Source organism: Neoarius graeffei, chromosome 7 (genome assembly GCF_027579695.1).
Source record: "Neoarius graeffei isolate fNeoGra1 chromosome 7, fNeoGra1.pri, whole genome shotgun sequence".
Classification (NCBI taxonomy): Eukaryota; Metazoa; Chordata; class Actinopteri; order Siluriformes; family Ariidae; genus Neoarius; species Neoarius graeffei.
The window spans coordinates 48,914,998-48,934,148 of record NC_083575.1 but is presented as its reverse complement, the minus strand read 5'-3'; the positions used below and the strand labels follow the sequence as shown (position 1 = coordinate 48,934,148).

General features: G+C 39.2%; 1 protein-coding gene across 1 annotated transcript in view; it reads right to left on the bottom strand.

Moving 5' to 3' along the window:
• col13a1 (collagen, type XIII, alpha 1) overlaps positions 1 to 19,151 on the bottom strand; it is a 144,601-nt gene that overhangs the window by 38,633 nt on the left and 86,817 nt on the right. The window contains exons 7-19 of the mRNA XM_060924958.1: positions 18,067 to 18,117; positions 16,049 to 16,084; positions 12,767 to 12,793; positions 8,112 to 8,138; positions 6,537 to 6,563; positions 6,383 to 6,409; positions 6,267 to 6,293; positions 4,732 to 4,773; positions 1,648 to 1,740; positions 1,458 to 1,499; positions 1,319 to 1,336; positions 434 to 460; positions 51 to 95 (exon numbers count right to left, since the gene is read on the bottom strand). Coding sequence (XP_060780941.1) covers positions 51 to 95; positions 434 to 460; positions 1,319 to 1,336; positions 1,458 to 1,499; positions 1,648 to 1,740; positions 4,732 to 4,773; positions 6,267 to 6,293; positions 6,383 to 6,409; positions 6,537 to 6,563; positions 8,112 to 8,138; positions 12,767 to 12,793; positions 16,049 to 16,084; positions 18,067 to 18,117 — 489 coding nt within the window. The remainder of the gene's footprint in view (positions 1 to 50; positions 96 to 433; positions 461 to 1,318; positions 1,337 to 1,457; positions 1,500 to 1,647; positions 1,741 to 4,731; positions 4,774 to 6,266; positions 6,294 to 6,382; positions 6,410 to 6,536; positions 6,564 to 8,111; positions 8,139 to 12,766; positions 12,794 to 16,048; positions 16,085 to 18,066; positions 18,118 to 19,151) is intronic.

Here is a 19,151-nt window from a genome sequence, read left to right as displayed (position 1 = left end):
TGAGCTGTTCTGTTAAATAATTATGATGATCGAAGATGAATGAAGCTTACCTTGGGGCCTTCAGGTCCCATTAATCCTATCTCACCACGATCACCCTGGATGGAGAAGACAGAGTAGTCTTAGTGGTAGAACATACTGACTTATACTCGACTATTACTTCAATACGTTTAAATGGCTGTGATGCTGCAAGTTCATCTCGAGTGTGGAACTCCTCAGATGAAATAGACAGCAGATGATTTGCACATTCATTACTATGTTCTGTTGCATTGCATTCAAGATTCAAAATATGTCTCTTCATCCTCATAAAGTGTCTTCAATTTAAAAACTTGTCATACAGTTTTCATAAAATTGGATTCTATATTCATGACAAAAAAAAGTTTATTTATTATATCAGATCATAAATTAATCCATGCCTTTGAATTGAGAAACCTACCTTTTGTCCTGGTACACCAGGTTCTCCCTATAATGAAAAACAAAATTGAGAGAATGCAATATTTGGTCAAGGTAATACTAGAAATCATTACAATCCACTGCCATTCATTTCTTTAGCTGCCTGAATACAAACTAGCATTAGATTGCATAATAAATGCTCTTACTGAGAAGTTATTTTGCTTGATTTTAAGAGTATTGGTTGATTTTCAAATGATATGTCATATCAGGTATGATTCGGCCAATTTGCTGGGAGTTTTTTCCTTTATAGTGGCTTAGATATCCACAAAAGATGTGTCTGGCTTCTGCTAACATACACTAGTGTATTGCTTTTATATAGAGCCTGGGTGTGCTACTTTATGGGCCCTGCATGTTTCAACTTACAACAGTTCAAACTGTCCAATCTAAACAATCCATGGCAATTAATGCATCAGGGGAAACGGAGAATTATCCAAGAGCAACACAGACCGGTGAAATGCAGCATATCCCTGCTGTACTGGTAGCACAAGCCTGCACTCTCCTGTTCAAGCCTTGCCTGAACCTTAGCCCTGTTTATAACACCTAGAAAAAAGCTGTTGACACAGCTGGATTAAAACTCAAAAAAAGGTTAAAGCTAGGACTCTGCACCAGTAATACTGCCCAAGTTGCTATATGTAATTAATTGCTAGGTTTGTAAAGTGATTATTAATCAACCTGAACAAGAAACATTCCTTAGCAGTGTACTGTGTGAGGTCTGACAAATCAAAATATTGACATTTACCAAAGGCAAGAAGCCATTACACGTGTATCAATAGGCACTTCAGGAGTTCACCACAGTGTTTCGTCCCACCACAATAATGTTTCAGGCTTACCTAATACAATATTTCCTCTAGATCTTACATAAGCTTACCTTCATTCCTGTCAACATCTGCAAATAAAAAACAGCAAAAGCATTACTATTTACTAAATAAAATGCAAAAAAAAAAGTTTAAAAATATTTATAAAATGTGCTGTCTGTAAGAGAGAGTGTTACTGATGCTTTTACCTACCCTTAGGTCTTTTCCAGGTTTTCCAGGTTCTCCAGGTTTTCCCTTTATCATAAAACATATTCCCATATATTAGTAAGACAAGAAATGACGATTAAAAAGGCTACATGTATTACCATAGAGCCAGAGATGACCTACAGTGAAAACCTACAAGGTAAGACCTAACACTAGGTATAACATTAGTGACACTTACCGGTGGCCCATTAGCACCAGTCAATCCTGGGCTACCAGGAGGCCCTGGAGGGCCAGGAAGGCCCGGTGGTCCCTGTGCTCCAGGCTCACCCTGCTGAGAGACAACACATTACAGTCTCAGACAGAGAAGCCAATATATATTCTTACACACAACACATTCAACATCAGCATTAGGATCCCTTCCGTTTCAATTCCAGTCTACAGAATAAAGATTTAAACTGGAAACTGAGTTTACCTGATGAATTACAGAGACTGAAATGGAAAGGAGGCAAACCCTTATGGCTGAGTTGAAAATAAAATTAAAGTATGTTATGGCTTTCAACAAATGGAATTGGGGGGTAATTTGAATGGTTATTCTCCTGGTGGATATTAAACTTCACTGAGAGAGAACCATGTTTGGAAAACAATCGCAGCCATTGAGTTTGGACTGTACATGTATCAGAACCATGCCAGTGTGGCTTAGGTTTACCTAACAAGCTTCACCGTCCTGACCACTGACCAGGAAACCTCTCATGCAGACTGCTTTCTCAGGATCCTATCAACAGTGAGAACCTGGATCTAAGACATGTTCTGCTAGAAATTCTTGTGATGTTTTTACTCATCTCATTCAGAGCAAAGAAACTCATCAGAGAATCAGGGGTGGATATGGAAAAAGATTCTCGCACCAGGCAAAGAAAAATGTAATGAGTAAGAATGCTTTCTCTAGCTCTGTTGTGTACATAAGCTTTAAAGTCTCAGATTATCTGGCCACCTTAATTAGAAATTAAAGACACAAATGTTCTCTTTAAATATTCTCCCTTTTTAAAATATCTTTTAAATTTCCTCTGTGCAGTTGCAGAATCCGGGTAACTCTGGATAACATTTCGAAGCCATTTTTTCTTCATGAATTCTTTGATAGGACTTGGATAGACATATCATATGGACATGAGTGTTTACTGGGAAATACACTACTCGTATTTTTCATATGAGCTACATCCAGGACATGGAGAACCAAAACCGTGACATAAATCTCTCTGTGTTACTCATGAGGATATCAATGAATTGTTTTGATAAATTTGGGTAGTTTTTGTCTGTGAATGTGTCTATATAATAAAAAGAAAATCACACGTTGGCTTGAAGATGTGAAGCTTATTTTCTTGCATTGAAAAACTTGCATTTTTCATATGAAATAAATTGTGGATCTGAGTGACATATTTCCGATATTTCACTCCGATGACGTCACTCCCAGTGTTTTCCTGCTGGCTTGATGCGCTTTGTCAAAATGGTGAACTGGTTCAAAATTAAAATTATTTTGATTAACTTGCGTATTTTTTTGTGGATGTGTCCATATAATCTAAAGAATATTGCATGGTGGTGCAAAGATATAAAGTTTATCTTCTCGTGTTGAAAATATTTTCACTCATTTTTTTCGCTGACTTGTGAATATGTTCACCATTCGAAGGTAAAATTCATATCTTCACACAACCATATAATAGCCTCTATTTATTATTCCAGAAGCAGGTTCACTAAAACAATTAATTCCACTATCCCTATCCAGAGCAGGCAAGAATCAGCACAGAAAGTCTTCCAAATTTATCAGCCGGAAATTCCCTTAGTCAGTGGCCCTCAACAGTGGGGATTGTTGTCTCTAAACATGGTGCCCACTCACACATATACCTTTAAGAACAATATAGAGGATGGATGCCAGCCGAGGTCGGTCTGTGCCAGGGTTATGTGCACAAGTAGGCCATTACCATTTGAATGCACAGACAGGCTTTGCGAGCAAGAAGCAGGGCTGGCATGCTCTTTTGGACAGTGCACACTTTCCTGGCAAATAAGCTCTCTTTCCCATTCTTTTGTTACTTTTAGCCTGACATTATGAAAACTGCAGAATGGGATATCTGGTCTAGAACTGCATTTTCTGTACTTTATGGGTTTATATAAATGTCAATCAGTTACAATCTTACGATCTTTAGAGAATGTGATGGAAGTGAATCTTGAGATAACATAGTTTGTCTCAATCAGTAGCTTTAAACCCTCTTGACCATTGTGGTTTTAAACTTTTCATCAATGAAAGCACAGGAAAAACCTCTTTCACTGTTGAGTTTTCCAAGATAACTTCCTGTCAATGTCCTAATAATTACCCATTTCCTTGTCTAAAATTACCATGGAGATATCTGAGTGAGGATAGAGAATTTGTCATTTCTTGGAAAGCTTGCTTTGGCACTGGGCTGAACATTCAAATGTAAACACCCATGGCATTGAGAAATGGTGTGTCAGTATTTAAGTATGCCCATAAATGCTAAATTGTGACTACAAATGTCAAGCTGAAAAACCGTTGTAAAATCTCAGATAAATCAGATTTATTTGACTGCAGTTGGAAAAGCTCAGTAAAGTTCCATTGCTGTTCTCACGTTTCCAGCACTTAAAGTGAAGGCTAGCAAACACAGTGGTGCCTGCCATGGAGGGTTACAAATAGGACTGGGGATGGGTTTGGCTAACAGTTGGTCGACGGCGGCTGGCATCCTTGGCAGGGGGTAAGAAGGGTGGCAGAGAGAGATGTACCTTGAGGCGCTTTAGAATTAGAGGGCTTATTGAGGGTATGTTGCGCACGGCGATGGGCAACATCTGCTCAGGTCACAAAGCACAGGTGGGCCGCAGTGCAAAAAGTCACGAGGGCAACAAGTTGACCAGCAGGCCAAAGGAAGGAAACGGTGTCAACGAGATGCAGCGGGGAAAAGGAAAAGAAACAGAGAAATAAATGCAAAAAAGTAAATAACAGGGAAACAGCAAGGCAGGGAGAGATAAAAGAAAGAGATCAAGGTGGAAAGGAGAGAAAGAGTGAAAAAAAGGCATGAGAACTGACAAACAGGACTCAGCAGTCTGAGTTACAGTGGTGAGATCAATATTTTAAACAGGAGATCATATGCCAAATCATATGCCGCATCCAAGCCCAAAGGGCAGATCATTGAATAGTGTTGATAAGGACATATTTCATTTTAAATGGATTTAGGTATCTCACTCCACTGTGATTTGGTTCCTGTGTCCTGCATCAGTGCTGTGTAGACTTCAGTCTGCCACAAAGAGAGTTTAGCAACAGACTTACTGTGGCCTGTCCTCCAGCACACGGGTGGACAATACGCCGTTTCTGTTGAGATCACCAGCATTATGAAGTACAGACTGAAAAGACACTAATCAATTTCCCACTAATCTATAGCAGTCTACTTAAACCAATCAAATTCCAAAGACCTGTTGATAGGTACAGACTTTCGTAACTTACCCATTAATTAGATAATAAGCTGGTATTTGAATCACTGAAGCTGATTGAAACTTGATTTGTTTTGCAATGCTTTTTTGCCTTTCATATACCGTACCAATGGTTGAATAATTACAATTTAAGATAAAAAAAATGCATTTAACGACAAGTCAAATAGTAATAAATACACAAAAAAAGAAGGTAAAAGCAAACACTGTGGATGAAAGTCAATGATCTATTATTGCATTTAATTTGGTGCCAGGCTCTTGTGTCTCTCCCCCGGGCTCAGTCAGAGGACAAACTTTATCTGGTCTCTCTTTGCAGCATGGCTGAAACACACACACACACTTCCAGGGATGAGGGAGAACCCCACAAACCTTTAACACCAGAGCCTGACTGGAGCGTAATGCTGCCAGAGTTTTCACCTGAAGTCCCTGCTTAAAGTGGCCCACCACACACGCAGACATAAACATACACATACACACAACCATATGCGCATATGAATGCACATACCAAAACACAGACACACAAGCACTCAGTGATTCCCATCTCTGTTTCATGAAGTAGCCCTTCCTGTCTTGAAGCTAATGACCTCTTGGGTCCCTTCAACATAACTGTAACCACTCACTTGCACAGACCTCCCACCTAGAGGCTTGTTTTTAGGGCACTTAACAAGAGCCTTAGACAATCTGCTGTCTCTGTGACCTGCCTGACCAAATCCATTTCACTGTTCCCTACAGTTTTATTTCTTGAACACAGAATCTTAATATTTTTAACTGGTATTCAATTCACTTTGCAACCATTTGGTACAAAAATGTTACACGTACTCTGATTTTTTATTTTATTTTATTTCAATCTCTCATGCTAAATTCAACAGAGTTGATCCTAGGTTTAATTCTATAACATAATGCCAAACCTCATCTTATTTCTATAATAAGCTGCTTGGATTTCACAACAATTATCGAGGAAATGACTGAACAACTTGTAAGCTGGTTAATCTCAGAACACAAATACAAAGTCTTTTTCTTGGCACTTATTATCAGAAAGTCTTATCAGATTTTTTTTTCCTGTAAGCCGCTTGTATAATTGCTTTGTTTTCAGTGGACCGCTAGTACCCCAGAGAAAGCACTGAGGGTCTCCAGCCCCACATGCTATCCATCGTGAATTATACCAATTTATCAATCGTTGCTCTCTTTGATTTGATTTTGCAGACAGGTAATTACTCCTTTTTATACCTTCTTTGGGGTTAAAAAAAGAGACAAATTACTGAAGCAAAGCAAAATAACATACAAAATGCTTGTGGATTCTTAAAGGTTCAAAGTATTCTTTGATAATATTGCACAGCACAGTATAAAGAAATTGTTACAAGAAAAGCTTTCACTCACCCGATGTGTATAATCACCACACACTCCCTGAAAAACACACATAAACAGGACCTGTAAGAAACTAAAAAAATGTATAAAGTCGGTAGTTAAGTATGAAATCAAAACTTGATTTGTACCTTTTCCCCTTTTGGACCTGGTTCACCCTAATAAAAATATATGTAATTATGAGATTGGGAATGAACTCTACAAAATATTCAAGAAGTACATTTATCATAAACTAGTATAGAGTACAATTGTATAATAGTATAAACTAGTTTATAAAATACTTACACGAAGTCCTTTGGGACCAGGAGGGCCCTGGTAACATTAATACATTAATTAATTATGGTAAATATATATATATATGTGTGTGTGTGTGTGTGTGTGTGTGTCAAGAAATTTTCAATAATCCCCTGTCATACATGAATACATCACATACATTCAGTGCAAAAATACACATTTGATAAACACAATGTTCTTGCCAATATAAATTAATATATTATTCATTCTCATAGCATTCCAAATGTGTTTCATATGAATAACCTCAGCACCTTTTAAATAATTTCCTCATTTTGTCAAAAAGGGAAAAGCAAAGGAAATGGGCTTATAGTGAAAACATGAGTCAATTTTTCAGCTATTCAGCCTCAGTTATTTGATGAACTAGTCCAGGTCTGGAGTGGACAGCCATGTAATTTGTTTTGGCTGGTGGGAGCGAGCTTCTGTGGGCCGCAAGCACCCCGGAGCCAAAGAGAGTTGGTGCAAACTCCTCATGAAGGAGCACCAATCACTGCTGCCAAAGGCCTCAAATAAGACAAATCTCCACATAAATAAAACAAATATATATCAAGTGGCTGTAGCAAAAAGGGCCTTGAATGCGGCAGCTGAAAATCTAAAACACACGTTGAGATCCAAAGACTGGAATAGCTTCAAGCTTCCAAAGTGCTATGACGTTCAAAACATTGGTGCATCTGCTTTTTTAGTGCACCCTGAAAAAAACAACGAAATCAGCTGAATGTTGAAACTGAGAGGGAACTTATCAATAAAAAGGAGAGAGAATCTAAATCCCAGATGAAGGTGGATTTGTAGCCTCAGAAGGTTGTGTGTTTTTTTAAAGAGAGTCATTGTGCTTTGGTCACAAGCCCAGTGGGGGCCATTCAGCAAGGAAGCTGACCCCATAAAGGTGTCACCATGATGCAAAGAGACTAACTTTTATTCATGAAACCTTGTAGGAATGCCCCACTTTTACAGTAGTTCATGGCTTCCTTTTTCTGAATACTCTTCAAAAGAATGTGTGTGTGTCACCAATAAATTCACTTGAAATTAACTAGACTGCAGTGGATATAGTTCACTTACCAATGGGTAATGTTTCCTTTTGTCAGAAAGAACTGCATCTGAATCTATCAAGTTACACGGCCAATAAATCAAACTAAACTGTTTTCTTAGTCCAGGGGTGTTACACTGCAGTCCTGAAAGTCCATTGCAGAGTTTACCATTCTGCCTCATTTAACACAACTGATTCAGATCTTCAGCTAATTACCAAGGCCTTCATGAGATGAATTTGGTGTGCCAGAAGAGGGAGAACAGTAATCTCTGTAGTGCTCCAGCCCTCCAGAACCTGAGTGCGACCCTTCTATCCTAGAGGCATCATGTGGTCAGACTCAACAAGCTAAATAAATATTAGTGTTACAAGCTGCCTTCAGAAAAAATGGCAGAATTTTATGGACTCTGGATATCTCTTTATGATAACTGCTTTTCTGTGCGATTTAAAGTGAGCTTCTTAGTGGGTTAGACATGCACAATTTCATGACTAGAGTTCATAGTACATGGCTTTATGAGCACGAGAAGCTGGAGTACCAGGATACGTACCATGTCCCCTTTTTGACCATTGTGACCCTGTGAGAGAAAAAAAAAATCATTTGCCACAGAAATTAATTTTTTTGTGTTATTTTCTCATTTGCAGACAGTCAGTTATTTTTTTTATGTCATAGCCAATGATAGCTAATTTATTTAAAAAAAACCTGCCAGAATTATTGTATGCACAATTAACTTAGACATGATTGTAACTAGCATTATCATTTAGCTTGAAATAATTTGAAGAAAACATTTCAGGTTCTTAACCCTTAAAAGTGCTATATGTAAGAATTTGTAAGAATTTTAGTTTAAAACATTTTTTAAAATAACTAAAATTATCAACAGAATGTGAAGAAATTACAGTTTTGATGTTATATCAAAAACATCTATGTATTGTGTTGCAGCGATATCTACTAAAGTTAGCATGCTGACCAGCTAGCCCTGAGACAAAACGGGCCATCCGTCTTATAATACTACTTTTCATTTAAAGAGGCGATAGTGAGTCACTGTAGCATCCAGTCTGCCCTCAGTCCAAATTGAGAGGAGAAGTAGTCTGGCTCCCCCAAGGGTGTATATAGTAGAGGGTATGCACATGATGTCACCATAGACGGAAATCACCATGTTTACACTCCCTGAGTGGTAACATTAGCATTCAGCTCAAATGCCATGAAATTATATAATAAAAACCACATCTAAAATGGGAAAGAGCTATTGTGCGATTGACTGTACAAATAGATTCAACAAGAAATTGGAGCTATCTTTTTACAGATTGCCAAAAGCTAAAGAAAAGAGAGCAAATGGACTGCAGCAATTTGCAGAAACAATTGGAATCCAGGCACTGAAACATGGAGCTGCAGTCACCATTTTGTGTTGGATATGTTGCATTTTTGGAGAAGGGAAAAGAGAAGGAAAGGAAACCCTATTGGGGGAAATTGAATTGCCAAGGAATTGTATTTCGACAAACTAAACATGATAAACAACAGCCAAAGACTGAATTACAGACCCAGATGCACTACCTGCACTCACATACCCAGACATTGTAATCTATTTCACATTTGGACTGAGTGCATACACTTTGCATGATTTTAAAATCACAAATCCCTAGAAGCTCATGAACAGTTTTGCAGTAGCTGGGTGTAAGGGATCAGGACATTTCGTCCGATGACCATTTCGTCCAATGCCACATCATCCAATAGTTGAGACATTTCGTCCAAAGCCTTTTTCATACACACTATCAAAGCCTTTTTCATACGCACTATCAATTATTTTATATGTGGTGACAATATGTGCGACAAGGTCGAGATATACAGTGGTGCTTGAAAGTTTGTGAACCCTTTAGAATTTTCTAGATTTCTGCATAAATATGACCTAAAACATCATCAAATTTTCACACAAGTCCTAAAAGTAGATAAAGAGAACTCAGTTAAACAAATGATACAATATTATACTTGGTCATTTATTTACTGAGGAAAATGATCCAATATTACATATTTGTGAGTGGCAAACGTATGTGAACCTCTAGGATTAGCAGTTAATTTGAAGGTGAAATTAGAGTCAGGTGTTTTCAATCAATGGGAAGACAATCAGGTGTGAGTGGGCACCCTGTTTTATTTAAAGAACAGGGATCTATCAAAGTCTGATCTTCACAACATGTTTGTGGAAGTGTATCATGGCACAAACAAAGGAGATTTCTGAGGACCTCAGAAAAAGCATTGCTGATGCTCATCAGGCTGGAAAAGGTTACATAACCATCTCTAAAGAGTTTGGACTCCACCAATCCACAGTCAGACAGATTGTGTACAAATGGAGGAAATTCAAGACCATTGTTACCCTCCCCAGGAGTGGTCGACCAACAAAGATCACTCCAAGAGCAAGGTGTGTAATAGTCAGAGAGGTCACAAAGGACCCCAGGGTATCTTCTAAGCAACTGAAGGCCTCTCTCACATTGGCTAATGTTAATGTTCATGAGTCCACCATCAGGAAAACACTGAACAACAATGGTGTGCATGGCAAGGTTGCAAGGAGAAAGCCACTGCTCTCCAAAAAGAACATTCGTGCTCATCTGCAGTCTGCTAAAGATCACGTAGACAAACCAGAAGACTATTGGAAAAATGTTCTGTGTACAGATGAGACCAAAATAGAACTTTTTGGTTTAAATGAGAAGCGTTATGTTTGGAGAAAGGAAAACACTACATTCCAGCATAACAACCTTATCCCATCTGTGAAACATGGTGGTGGTAGTATCATGGTTTGGGCCTGTTTTGCTGCATCTGGGCCAGGACGGCTTGCCATCATTAATGGAACAATGAATTCTGAATTATACCAGCGAATTCTAAAGGAAAATGTCAGGACATCTGTCCATGAACTGAATCTCAAGAGAAGGTGGGTCATGCAGCAAGACAACGACTCTAAACACACAAGTCATTCTACCAAAGGATGGTTAAAGAAGAATAAAGTTAATGTTTTGGAATGGACCTTAATCCAATCGAAATGTTGTGGAAGGACCTGAAGCAAGCAGTTCATATGAGGAAACCCACCAACATCCCAGAGTTGAAGCTGTTCTGTATGGAGGAATGGGCTAAAATTCCTCAAAGCCGGTGTGCAGGACTGATCAACAGTTACCGGAAACGTTTAGTTGCAGTTACTGCTGCACAAGGGGGTCACACCAGATACTGAAAGCAAAGGTTCACATACTTTTGCCACTTACAGATATGTAATATTGGATCATTTTCCTCAATAAATAAATGACCAAGTATAATATTTTTGTCTCATTTGTTTAACTAGGTTCTCTTTATCTACTTTTAGGACTTGTGTGAAAATCTGATGATGTTTAAGATCATATTTATGCAGAAATATAGAAAATTCTAAGGGGTTCACAAACTTTCAAGCACCACTGTAAACAAATCATAATTCATTTAAGGGAATGCATTAAGCAGGTTTATGACTGCATCTCCCCGTAATAAATGGAAATAAACAAAGCATAACATTTTTAACAGGGCACATGTGAGAGTCTGCTCGCACACCCAAGAGTCCTTCAGGTGCGCACACTAAAGCGCACAGGACTGACACTCGCATAATAGTTGGGGCCCCAAAAAAGGATATCTGGCAAGTGTGAGTTTAGACTTTCTATGTTATTTGGTCTAATAAAAACGATCTCCCCCCAAAAGCGGTCCCAGCTGAACACACCCAAAGCTGACACTCACTGATTCCTATCATTTCCAGTTTCGTTTTCATTTTGCAATGACGGCCCCCAACATGCGCGAGGAAGGAGTTTTTGTCGAATAGTTCTTGGATTTTACATGAATACTATGTAGGAACCCATTGTTTTGAACACACTTGCTGAGAAAGGTGAGTTAGGGGCAATCTTTACTCACTATTAGATTCCACAACTTGTGTTTGGCAAGTGGCGGGTGGTTAAACTACACACTACAAAAATGTGCTTTGCTTCAGTCAAATTCCGCTGAGAATTCCTCCTTTTTTTGAACAAACAAATACTTGAAATATAAAATAATTGATAGTGCGTATGAAAAAGGCTTTGGACGAAATGTTTTAACTATTGGACGAAATGGCATTGGATGAAATTATCTGTATACAGTGTAAGATTTGCTAATTCACATGCCAGCAAAATATGAGAGCTCACTAATATTCACAAAGGTAAGGTGACACTCTTCTTTTTGGTCCAATTATTAAATCAAACATAATACAAAACTTGCAAAAACATTCAGCTTTGTGATTATTTTATTGAGTCATAGGAAGTGGGTTTGGTCAATTCCATTAATAATAATAATAATAATAATAATAATAAACATACCTGCCATGTCATGGGCCATAACAGGTCCTGCACTACTGATACACAAGTTGCTGTGGCTGTTTTCTTGCTACCATGGTCTTGCTAAAAACTAAGCTAAGCAAGCTATAATGTAAACTATTGGCTGACACCACATGTGAAGTTTATAAGATAGGAGTGTTTCAGGAGTTTAGGCAAATTTTGAGTATGCTTGCCCTTCTGTTAGTTAGTAGTTGGCTTATTTATTTATCTCATCTCATCTCATTATCTGTAGCCGCTTTATCCTGTTCTACAGGGTCGCAGGCAAGCTGGAGCCTATCCCAGCTGACTACGGGCGAAAGGCAGGGTACACCCTGGACAAGTCACCAGGTCATCACAGGGCTGACACATAGACACAGACAACCATTCACACTCACATTCACACCTACGGTCAATTTAGTCACCAGTTAACCTAACCTGCATGTCTTTGGACTGTGGGGGAAACCGGAGCACCCGGAGGAAACCCACGCGGACACGGGGAGAACATGCAAACTCCACACAGAGAGGCCCTCGCCGGCCACATGGCTCGAACCCAGACCTTGCTGTGAGGCAACAGCGCTAACCACTGCGTCTCCGTGCCGCACTTATTTATTTATTTAAATAACCAATGACTGTAAAGTTAGACTGCATGAACCCAGTAGTGGATCAACTAAAAAAAAATAGCTTTATCTTTTGTGAGTGATAATTCTAAGAGAGTGGTGATGTGCTTGAGGGGCAGGGGGAGGAGGGACTGTACATTTCCTTGATTTTTATGATATGGTGGAAATCCAGCTTTCTGATGGTCAATTCTTACATATGGCACCTTTAAATGCATCAATGAATCATATTTTGTAAAAAGACTCACAGGCTTGCCATCCAAGCCAATGGGACCCTAAAAAAGAAAAGAAAAAGGAGAGAATTTAATGAGAAGGTTGGGAGGGAGCAAGGCATACATGACTGTCTAGACTACTATTCTGATATGATCATATTTATAAGGAAAAAATGGTATTTCCTCAAAAGGTCAGGCCAAAGGCACAAATCAAATATAAAAAACGCATACTGGAAGAACACACTGGAAGAACAGTGAAGCTACTGTATTCACGGGGACCCAGTGTGTGTCCAGCAGATCACAACTTACTGTATACATGGTAATAAACACCTGAAAGGACTTTTTAGGTCTTGGTAATTTAGTATAAAGGACCACAGTAGATAGAATAAAAATATTATTTTGTTATTTCTTTACAAATGACTTTTGCCTTTCTGGTTGTATTTCATGTCATTGTTTGAGTTGAACTCAAACTTAATAACCTGTAGTGATTTATTTACAGTAACATTAACCGAGTCACACTACAAAACGTATATCCGAGCATTTGAAAATATCTTAATTATTGTCAAATTGATCTAGTATTTCCTATTATAAAATTGCAGTAAACCAAATGTAACATTATTAAACCTATTTCTAGTCATCTTTATTCATTTCAATCTTTAAACTTTTTTATTCAGTTGGCTGATACTTTTGCTTAGTTCTAATAATAAATCATGAAAATGAGCTAAATATGTGCCAATATTATTAAAAAAAATTATTATCTATGAGCAAAATTATCTGATAGCTAATGCTAACAGCTGATACTGCAAAACAAGGTAGATCACCAGACCATAAAATCATAAAATAAAGCAAGCAAGAAAATAAAACAGCCATTCACAAATAAACAAATAAGATAAGACAATATTACATAATAATACAAGATAATACTATATATGGGTGTTCCTATATATTTTACTAATGCCTGTTAAGAGATTTCTTAATGTGAAACACACATGAATACTAACACACCACCAACTATCCTTGACTTGCAAATGACGTCAAAGCAAAATAGAAATCCAGATGTTGGTCATGTTGGTGGATATACAAATGTGGCTGCAAATGACATTCCATACAAAACATAGTCACGCGTGCGCAACTCTCTATGTTTCTCCACTGCTTTAACTGTTCTTTTAGCTATGCCATATCTTTGTGCTGGATATGGTTGTGGTCACAACAGTACTTGTGACTGTGGCATGTTCTGATTTTTTAGAATTCCAGCCGTGATTCGGAAAGAGGGCGAGGAAACTCTGAGGCTTAGTATGGAGAGGAGACGAGCACGGCTGAACAACATTGGCAGGGCTGATCTAACAGAGACTAAAACCAAAACAGCTCGTGTTTATAGTAATCATTTTATCTCAGGTGAGATTCAAAAACTTTCTCAATAATATAATGGAAGAATTTTATTTCACATTGCTAGAATTTTGCTATAAAATGAGCGTTCTCTTGTCGTGGTTCACTTGGTCGTTGTTATAATTTTAACACATTTATTACCATTTCGGTTCTAGGAGCGCCAGCAAAATTATACGATAGAAACAATCCAGACTGGAAAATGGGCTATGTTTCGTCCCAGGTCAGACTTGATTCTTCGGCAGCCAAACGACACCAAAGAGCTCAAAGGAGGAGGGTGACAGCTGAATTTGTGGACGCTACATGTGGTAGCTCGCCCATAGAGTTCCAAGACATCCAAGACACCATGGATGAAGCTGAGAAATTAATAACAGGTCAGCTAATTTTGACTGAAACAAAGTAATCTTATTTTGAAACTTCCATAAATTTAAGATTTCCAAATTGATCTGGGTACTCGATGGTCACTAGAAGCGTCTTAGCCTCAGAAAAGTCTGACTTTTTTAAATAATATGGGTCAAAACCCACACATATCTATCTTCTCTTTGTATCAAATCTTCGCTCGACCATTCAAATCATGGTAATACTGAGAAAATTCAGCATTGTTTACAGACATGCTTTCAGCGACTGCCATCCGAGTTGCTTTGTATTAGAGGTCTGCGCGGGACAGAATTTTCAGTCCCGCTCCCGCCCGCTCCCGCATTGTGCAATCCCGCTCCCGCCCGCTCCCGCAAAGAATTATGATTTTCAGTCCCGCTCCCGCCCGCGCCTGCCATATTTTGTCCCGCTCCCGCCCGCAAATCCCACATGATGCAGACGTTCGCGTTATTTCTCACGAAAGTTCTTGTCATTGGCTTGGGGAATTAAACATGCTGAGCTTAGCTGAGCTCTCCACTGACCGATCCTTCACCTAGCGCACGTAGCGAGGGTGCGCGTTGCCAGGCGGCATGCGCAGCTGAGGCTTTACAGAGATACCCAACACACCTACCAAAATCTACAGTGGATATTAAGAATATTGTACATTGCACATAGCTTATATGTTACTCCTCACATTTACATTCTAGGAAATACAAGTAGGCCTATAAGAAATTAATATAATTTAAAGACACAGCATGATGGTGCCCCGCCCCCTACTTTGAGTGGATTTGAGCATAAATATCTACAGCTCACAACACTTATCACAACAAGCAAAGGGCAGCTGATTTCCCTCTGCGTCGTACACAAGTGAGAACGACTTCCAAATGTCTGATTTCAGGACTCTTGACTTTTTAATGGTAAATGCACCTCTTTTTAAAGCAGCACTTACTTCTGAAGCACTGTGAGCTTCACTAGAGGAGCTCTGCTCTTCTGCCATGATCAGAGATCTCAAACACGGAAGAGCGGAAAGGAATCGGAAACGTACGCGAGATTAGACCACATCCGCAAATTTAGGCATCTTAAAATGTTTTTATTAATGCCAAATAAAATATCCAGCACAAATTAGATATGATAGACATAAATTAATAATTTATAAATTTTATTTTAAACACGTTTTTAGTTAGTGGGACTGCAGCTTATCACCTCTCCCGCCCACAGTGTGCACTCCCCTTCCCGCCCGCGCCCGCAATGAGCTTTCAAAATTTGTCCCACGCCGCACTGCTTTGCGTCGGGTCCCGCGGGACTCCCGTGGGACTCCCGTGGGAGTGCAGGGCTCTACTTTGTATATCCACCATCATGGCGGACGCTCATGGCGTAGCACATTTTGATCATGTAGTTGCAAGTCATCTATTGTCATTGGACAGGAGTGCACTTAATATCACACTTCCTGGCAGCACATTAACTGAACACTGACTAAAATTTTTACGGAGTGAAAAGTACAGATGCTTATTTTTTTATTTTACTTCTGAAGATATTATCTACACAATTTTGGTCATTACTGTTAAGATCATAGTGACATACCGGAAAGCCAGGAAATCCTCTAGTGCCTGGCTGACCCTAAATGGAGACACAAAGAGTAAAGCAACAGCTAAATTATTACATGTGTACATCATTCCCACAATACAAACAAGCAAAAGCACAGAGAAAAACACAAATTCATCTACTGAGGGGGACACACACACACACACACACACACACACACACACACACACACACACAGAATAATAATAATAAGTGATGTGAACTCTGTAGACAAGGTCAAAGTTAAAAAAAAAGACCTCCCTATTCCTTATCAAAAGTCCTTTGTGTGGGATGTGGAAACAATATGCTTAGTCACAAACAAGAGTATGATGTGAAATCCTGCACTAGCGCAAACAAAACAAGACACAAATCCAATAAGTGAAACTCAACATGGAATCACCAAATTGAATAAGTACATGTCAATTATCATTAGTGCTACATTCCCCTGGACACAATACCAAGGTTGCTTTGCTGGAAAAAATCTTTTCGTGGCCTTAAGACAGGAAGAAGTCATTAAATATCCTCAGAAAAAAAAAGAGGTAATAGGCAGTGAAAGAACACTAAAAAATAAATTACAAGGAAGAGGTGAAGGCAAGTAATGAAAGAGATTATACGTCTGGCTTCCAGGTAGTTACTGGGAACATAGATGGGTCTCTCCCAGCAGTAACCAACTCTACAGTCGGAAGAAGTGGGAATAATAGTCTGGGAGTTCAAAAAAATTATTACACAGGGTCTGGGACCACGTGCTTTTCTATACCTACTGCACTATATACTGTATAATCTGGCATTTCTGTTGTAATATTATTGTGAAAAACACCATTACATACTAGTAAAACAAAAAAAGGCCAATATTACTATAAAGCATAAGGACAATATAATACCTTGTCCATATGGACCCCGATGAGTTCTCAGTCTCTTCTCTAATCTCTTCGTTTATGTGTGAGAAAGGCATTGTAGCAGTGCACTCAGTTAAGTCCACTTGGCTGATTTATCATTTCCGTTGGCCTCTCCACACCTCTCTCTCGCTCTCAAATCAACCCCTGTGACCTACTCAGCACAAAGCCCACGCTCTCTGCTCACCTGCTGGGAGACGTTCCCTCCTATGGCAGTCCTGCTCTGACATTTCTCTTTGCCATGACCCTGTCTCTCACAGCCTGCTGTCTCCTACTAGTGCCTTATAACTAGTGCAAGGACATGGGTATAGAAAGGCATGCAATCAGCAAGCTCAAAACCAGATGTTTGGTCCTGCCTAAGCAGCCTACTAGCCCTGCCATAAGGTATCTCAGGTCTGTCAACCAGGAGTGCTGGGGGATGGATTGGAAAACCGCAGGACGAAGAATGGCCAGAGCGTTTCACAGGATAATCAGAAAGGAAATTGCACTTCTGAGGGGGAAACATTACCCTTTTGTCTTCTGCTTGGAATGTGGACAGAAGATAGGGTGCGGGTGCAGAGTTTGGGACAAGCCCCATTTCATCTGGAGCCCCAACTACTCATTTATAGACACAGTACAATAGCAGGCAATCTAGGGGTCTAGTGTCTGGATCATTATCTTGTAAATTAAGATGTTTTTGTTCCTCTCCCTAATGAAGATGGGGTTCCAAATGACCATCATTATACGGAACTCAAAGCCTTTCAGTGTTTAAATGAAGCTTAAGTATTTCCATACAATCTACTATGGGGATTCTGTTGAATTCATCTCCATTAGTGGAGCTACACCGCAGAAGTGAAATGAGCATTATGAGGAACTTTGAGTGAGAAACTTGCAGATTCCTTCACATAATACTGCCATATAATACTTGACATAATCAAGTAAGTCACAGAAGCTTTCATTTATCCATGCTGAACCAACTCGTGGGGCATTGTAAATTTGTGAACAATTTAAATGATTGTCCAAAATAGCAATAACATGCTTTAACTGTGTTTTAATGCTTTAAACAAACTTAGTCCTTCCTCTCCTGGCAGACTCAGAGACTAACTGAAAATGTGAATTTTTATTGGTGCCAGTGATGACACTTACAGGAGGTCCTCGTGGGCCAATGATAGATAGACCTGGCTCCCCTGGAGCTCCCTAAGAACAGACAGAAAGATAGAGATGATCAGAAGAAGTAACAGAAGAGAGAATGAGAATGGTGCTGTGTCTAATCTACATTCTGCTTAAAATGCCAAATGTAGTATACCAGAAATAGCTCTAAAACTCTTTGACATCTAGCAAAAATTCCTTTCCACTGCCTGTACAGTCTTAAGATGCCAGTCTGAACAGACTTGCTGAGGAAACATGCATGTGTCTGTGTGGCTTGCATGATTTTTGGTCTAAAACATACTTTCAGTGTTGATAGCTGGGAAAGTCAGAGTGCAACGCAGAGTAAACAGAGCGGGGCCCTGTGGACTGGTTCTCTGGCACAACTAAGGTAATTTGCACAGTGTCAGCCAGTTCTTAATGGTGTACCCAGCTTCCCAGCACAATCCCACAAAACCTTGTGGTCAGACAAGAATGTTATCATGTTTCTAGCACTTTCCCTAATTAACTTTCTCCAACGAAACCTTATCAGGGAGACACCTTTGATGACCCAGTCATCTGTCCAATTACAGGTAATTTTAATGCTTCTGACTAAATTCCTGTTTTATCCAGGGGGCCTATTTACTTTCAAGCTTGGGTTTTGTGCATTTGAAGGCCTTGCTGGCTACTATAGAGGGAAACTGATGAGGTCTGACAGTGGCCAATTCAGGCCAGAGTAAAAGAAAAAGACTCCAAAGCTTTTTTTGGTGAGGTTGTGCTCCAAGAGACTTTTACAGAGTTCTGTCCAGCAGGACAACGGAAGAGCGTGAAAAATTGTTAGTATCTGGGAATGGCTAAATAACTCAGTTCTAAGTACATACATAATCAGTCAAAACAGGAGTGAAATCTATCCATAAAACTGGCAAATAAATTATTCTGCAGTTTTCAGATCAACAGCAGTAATGAACAAAATGGACTTACAAGAGTTTAATTCCTTCAAGAAAGCGCTTCGAAGAAAAATGAAATGTACTGACTGAGATTCTTGAAAGAGTCAAGCAATTATTATTGCTTTTCCTGCTTTTCTCTTTGAATGCTTCCCTAAACTT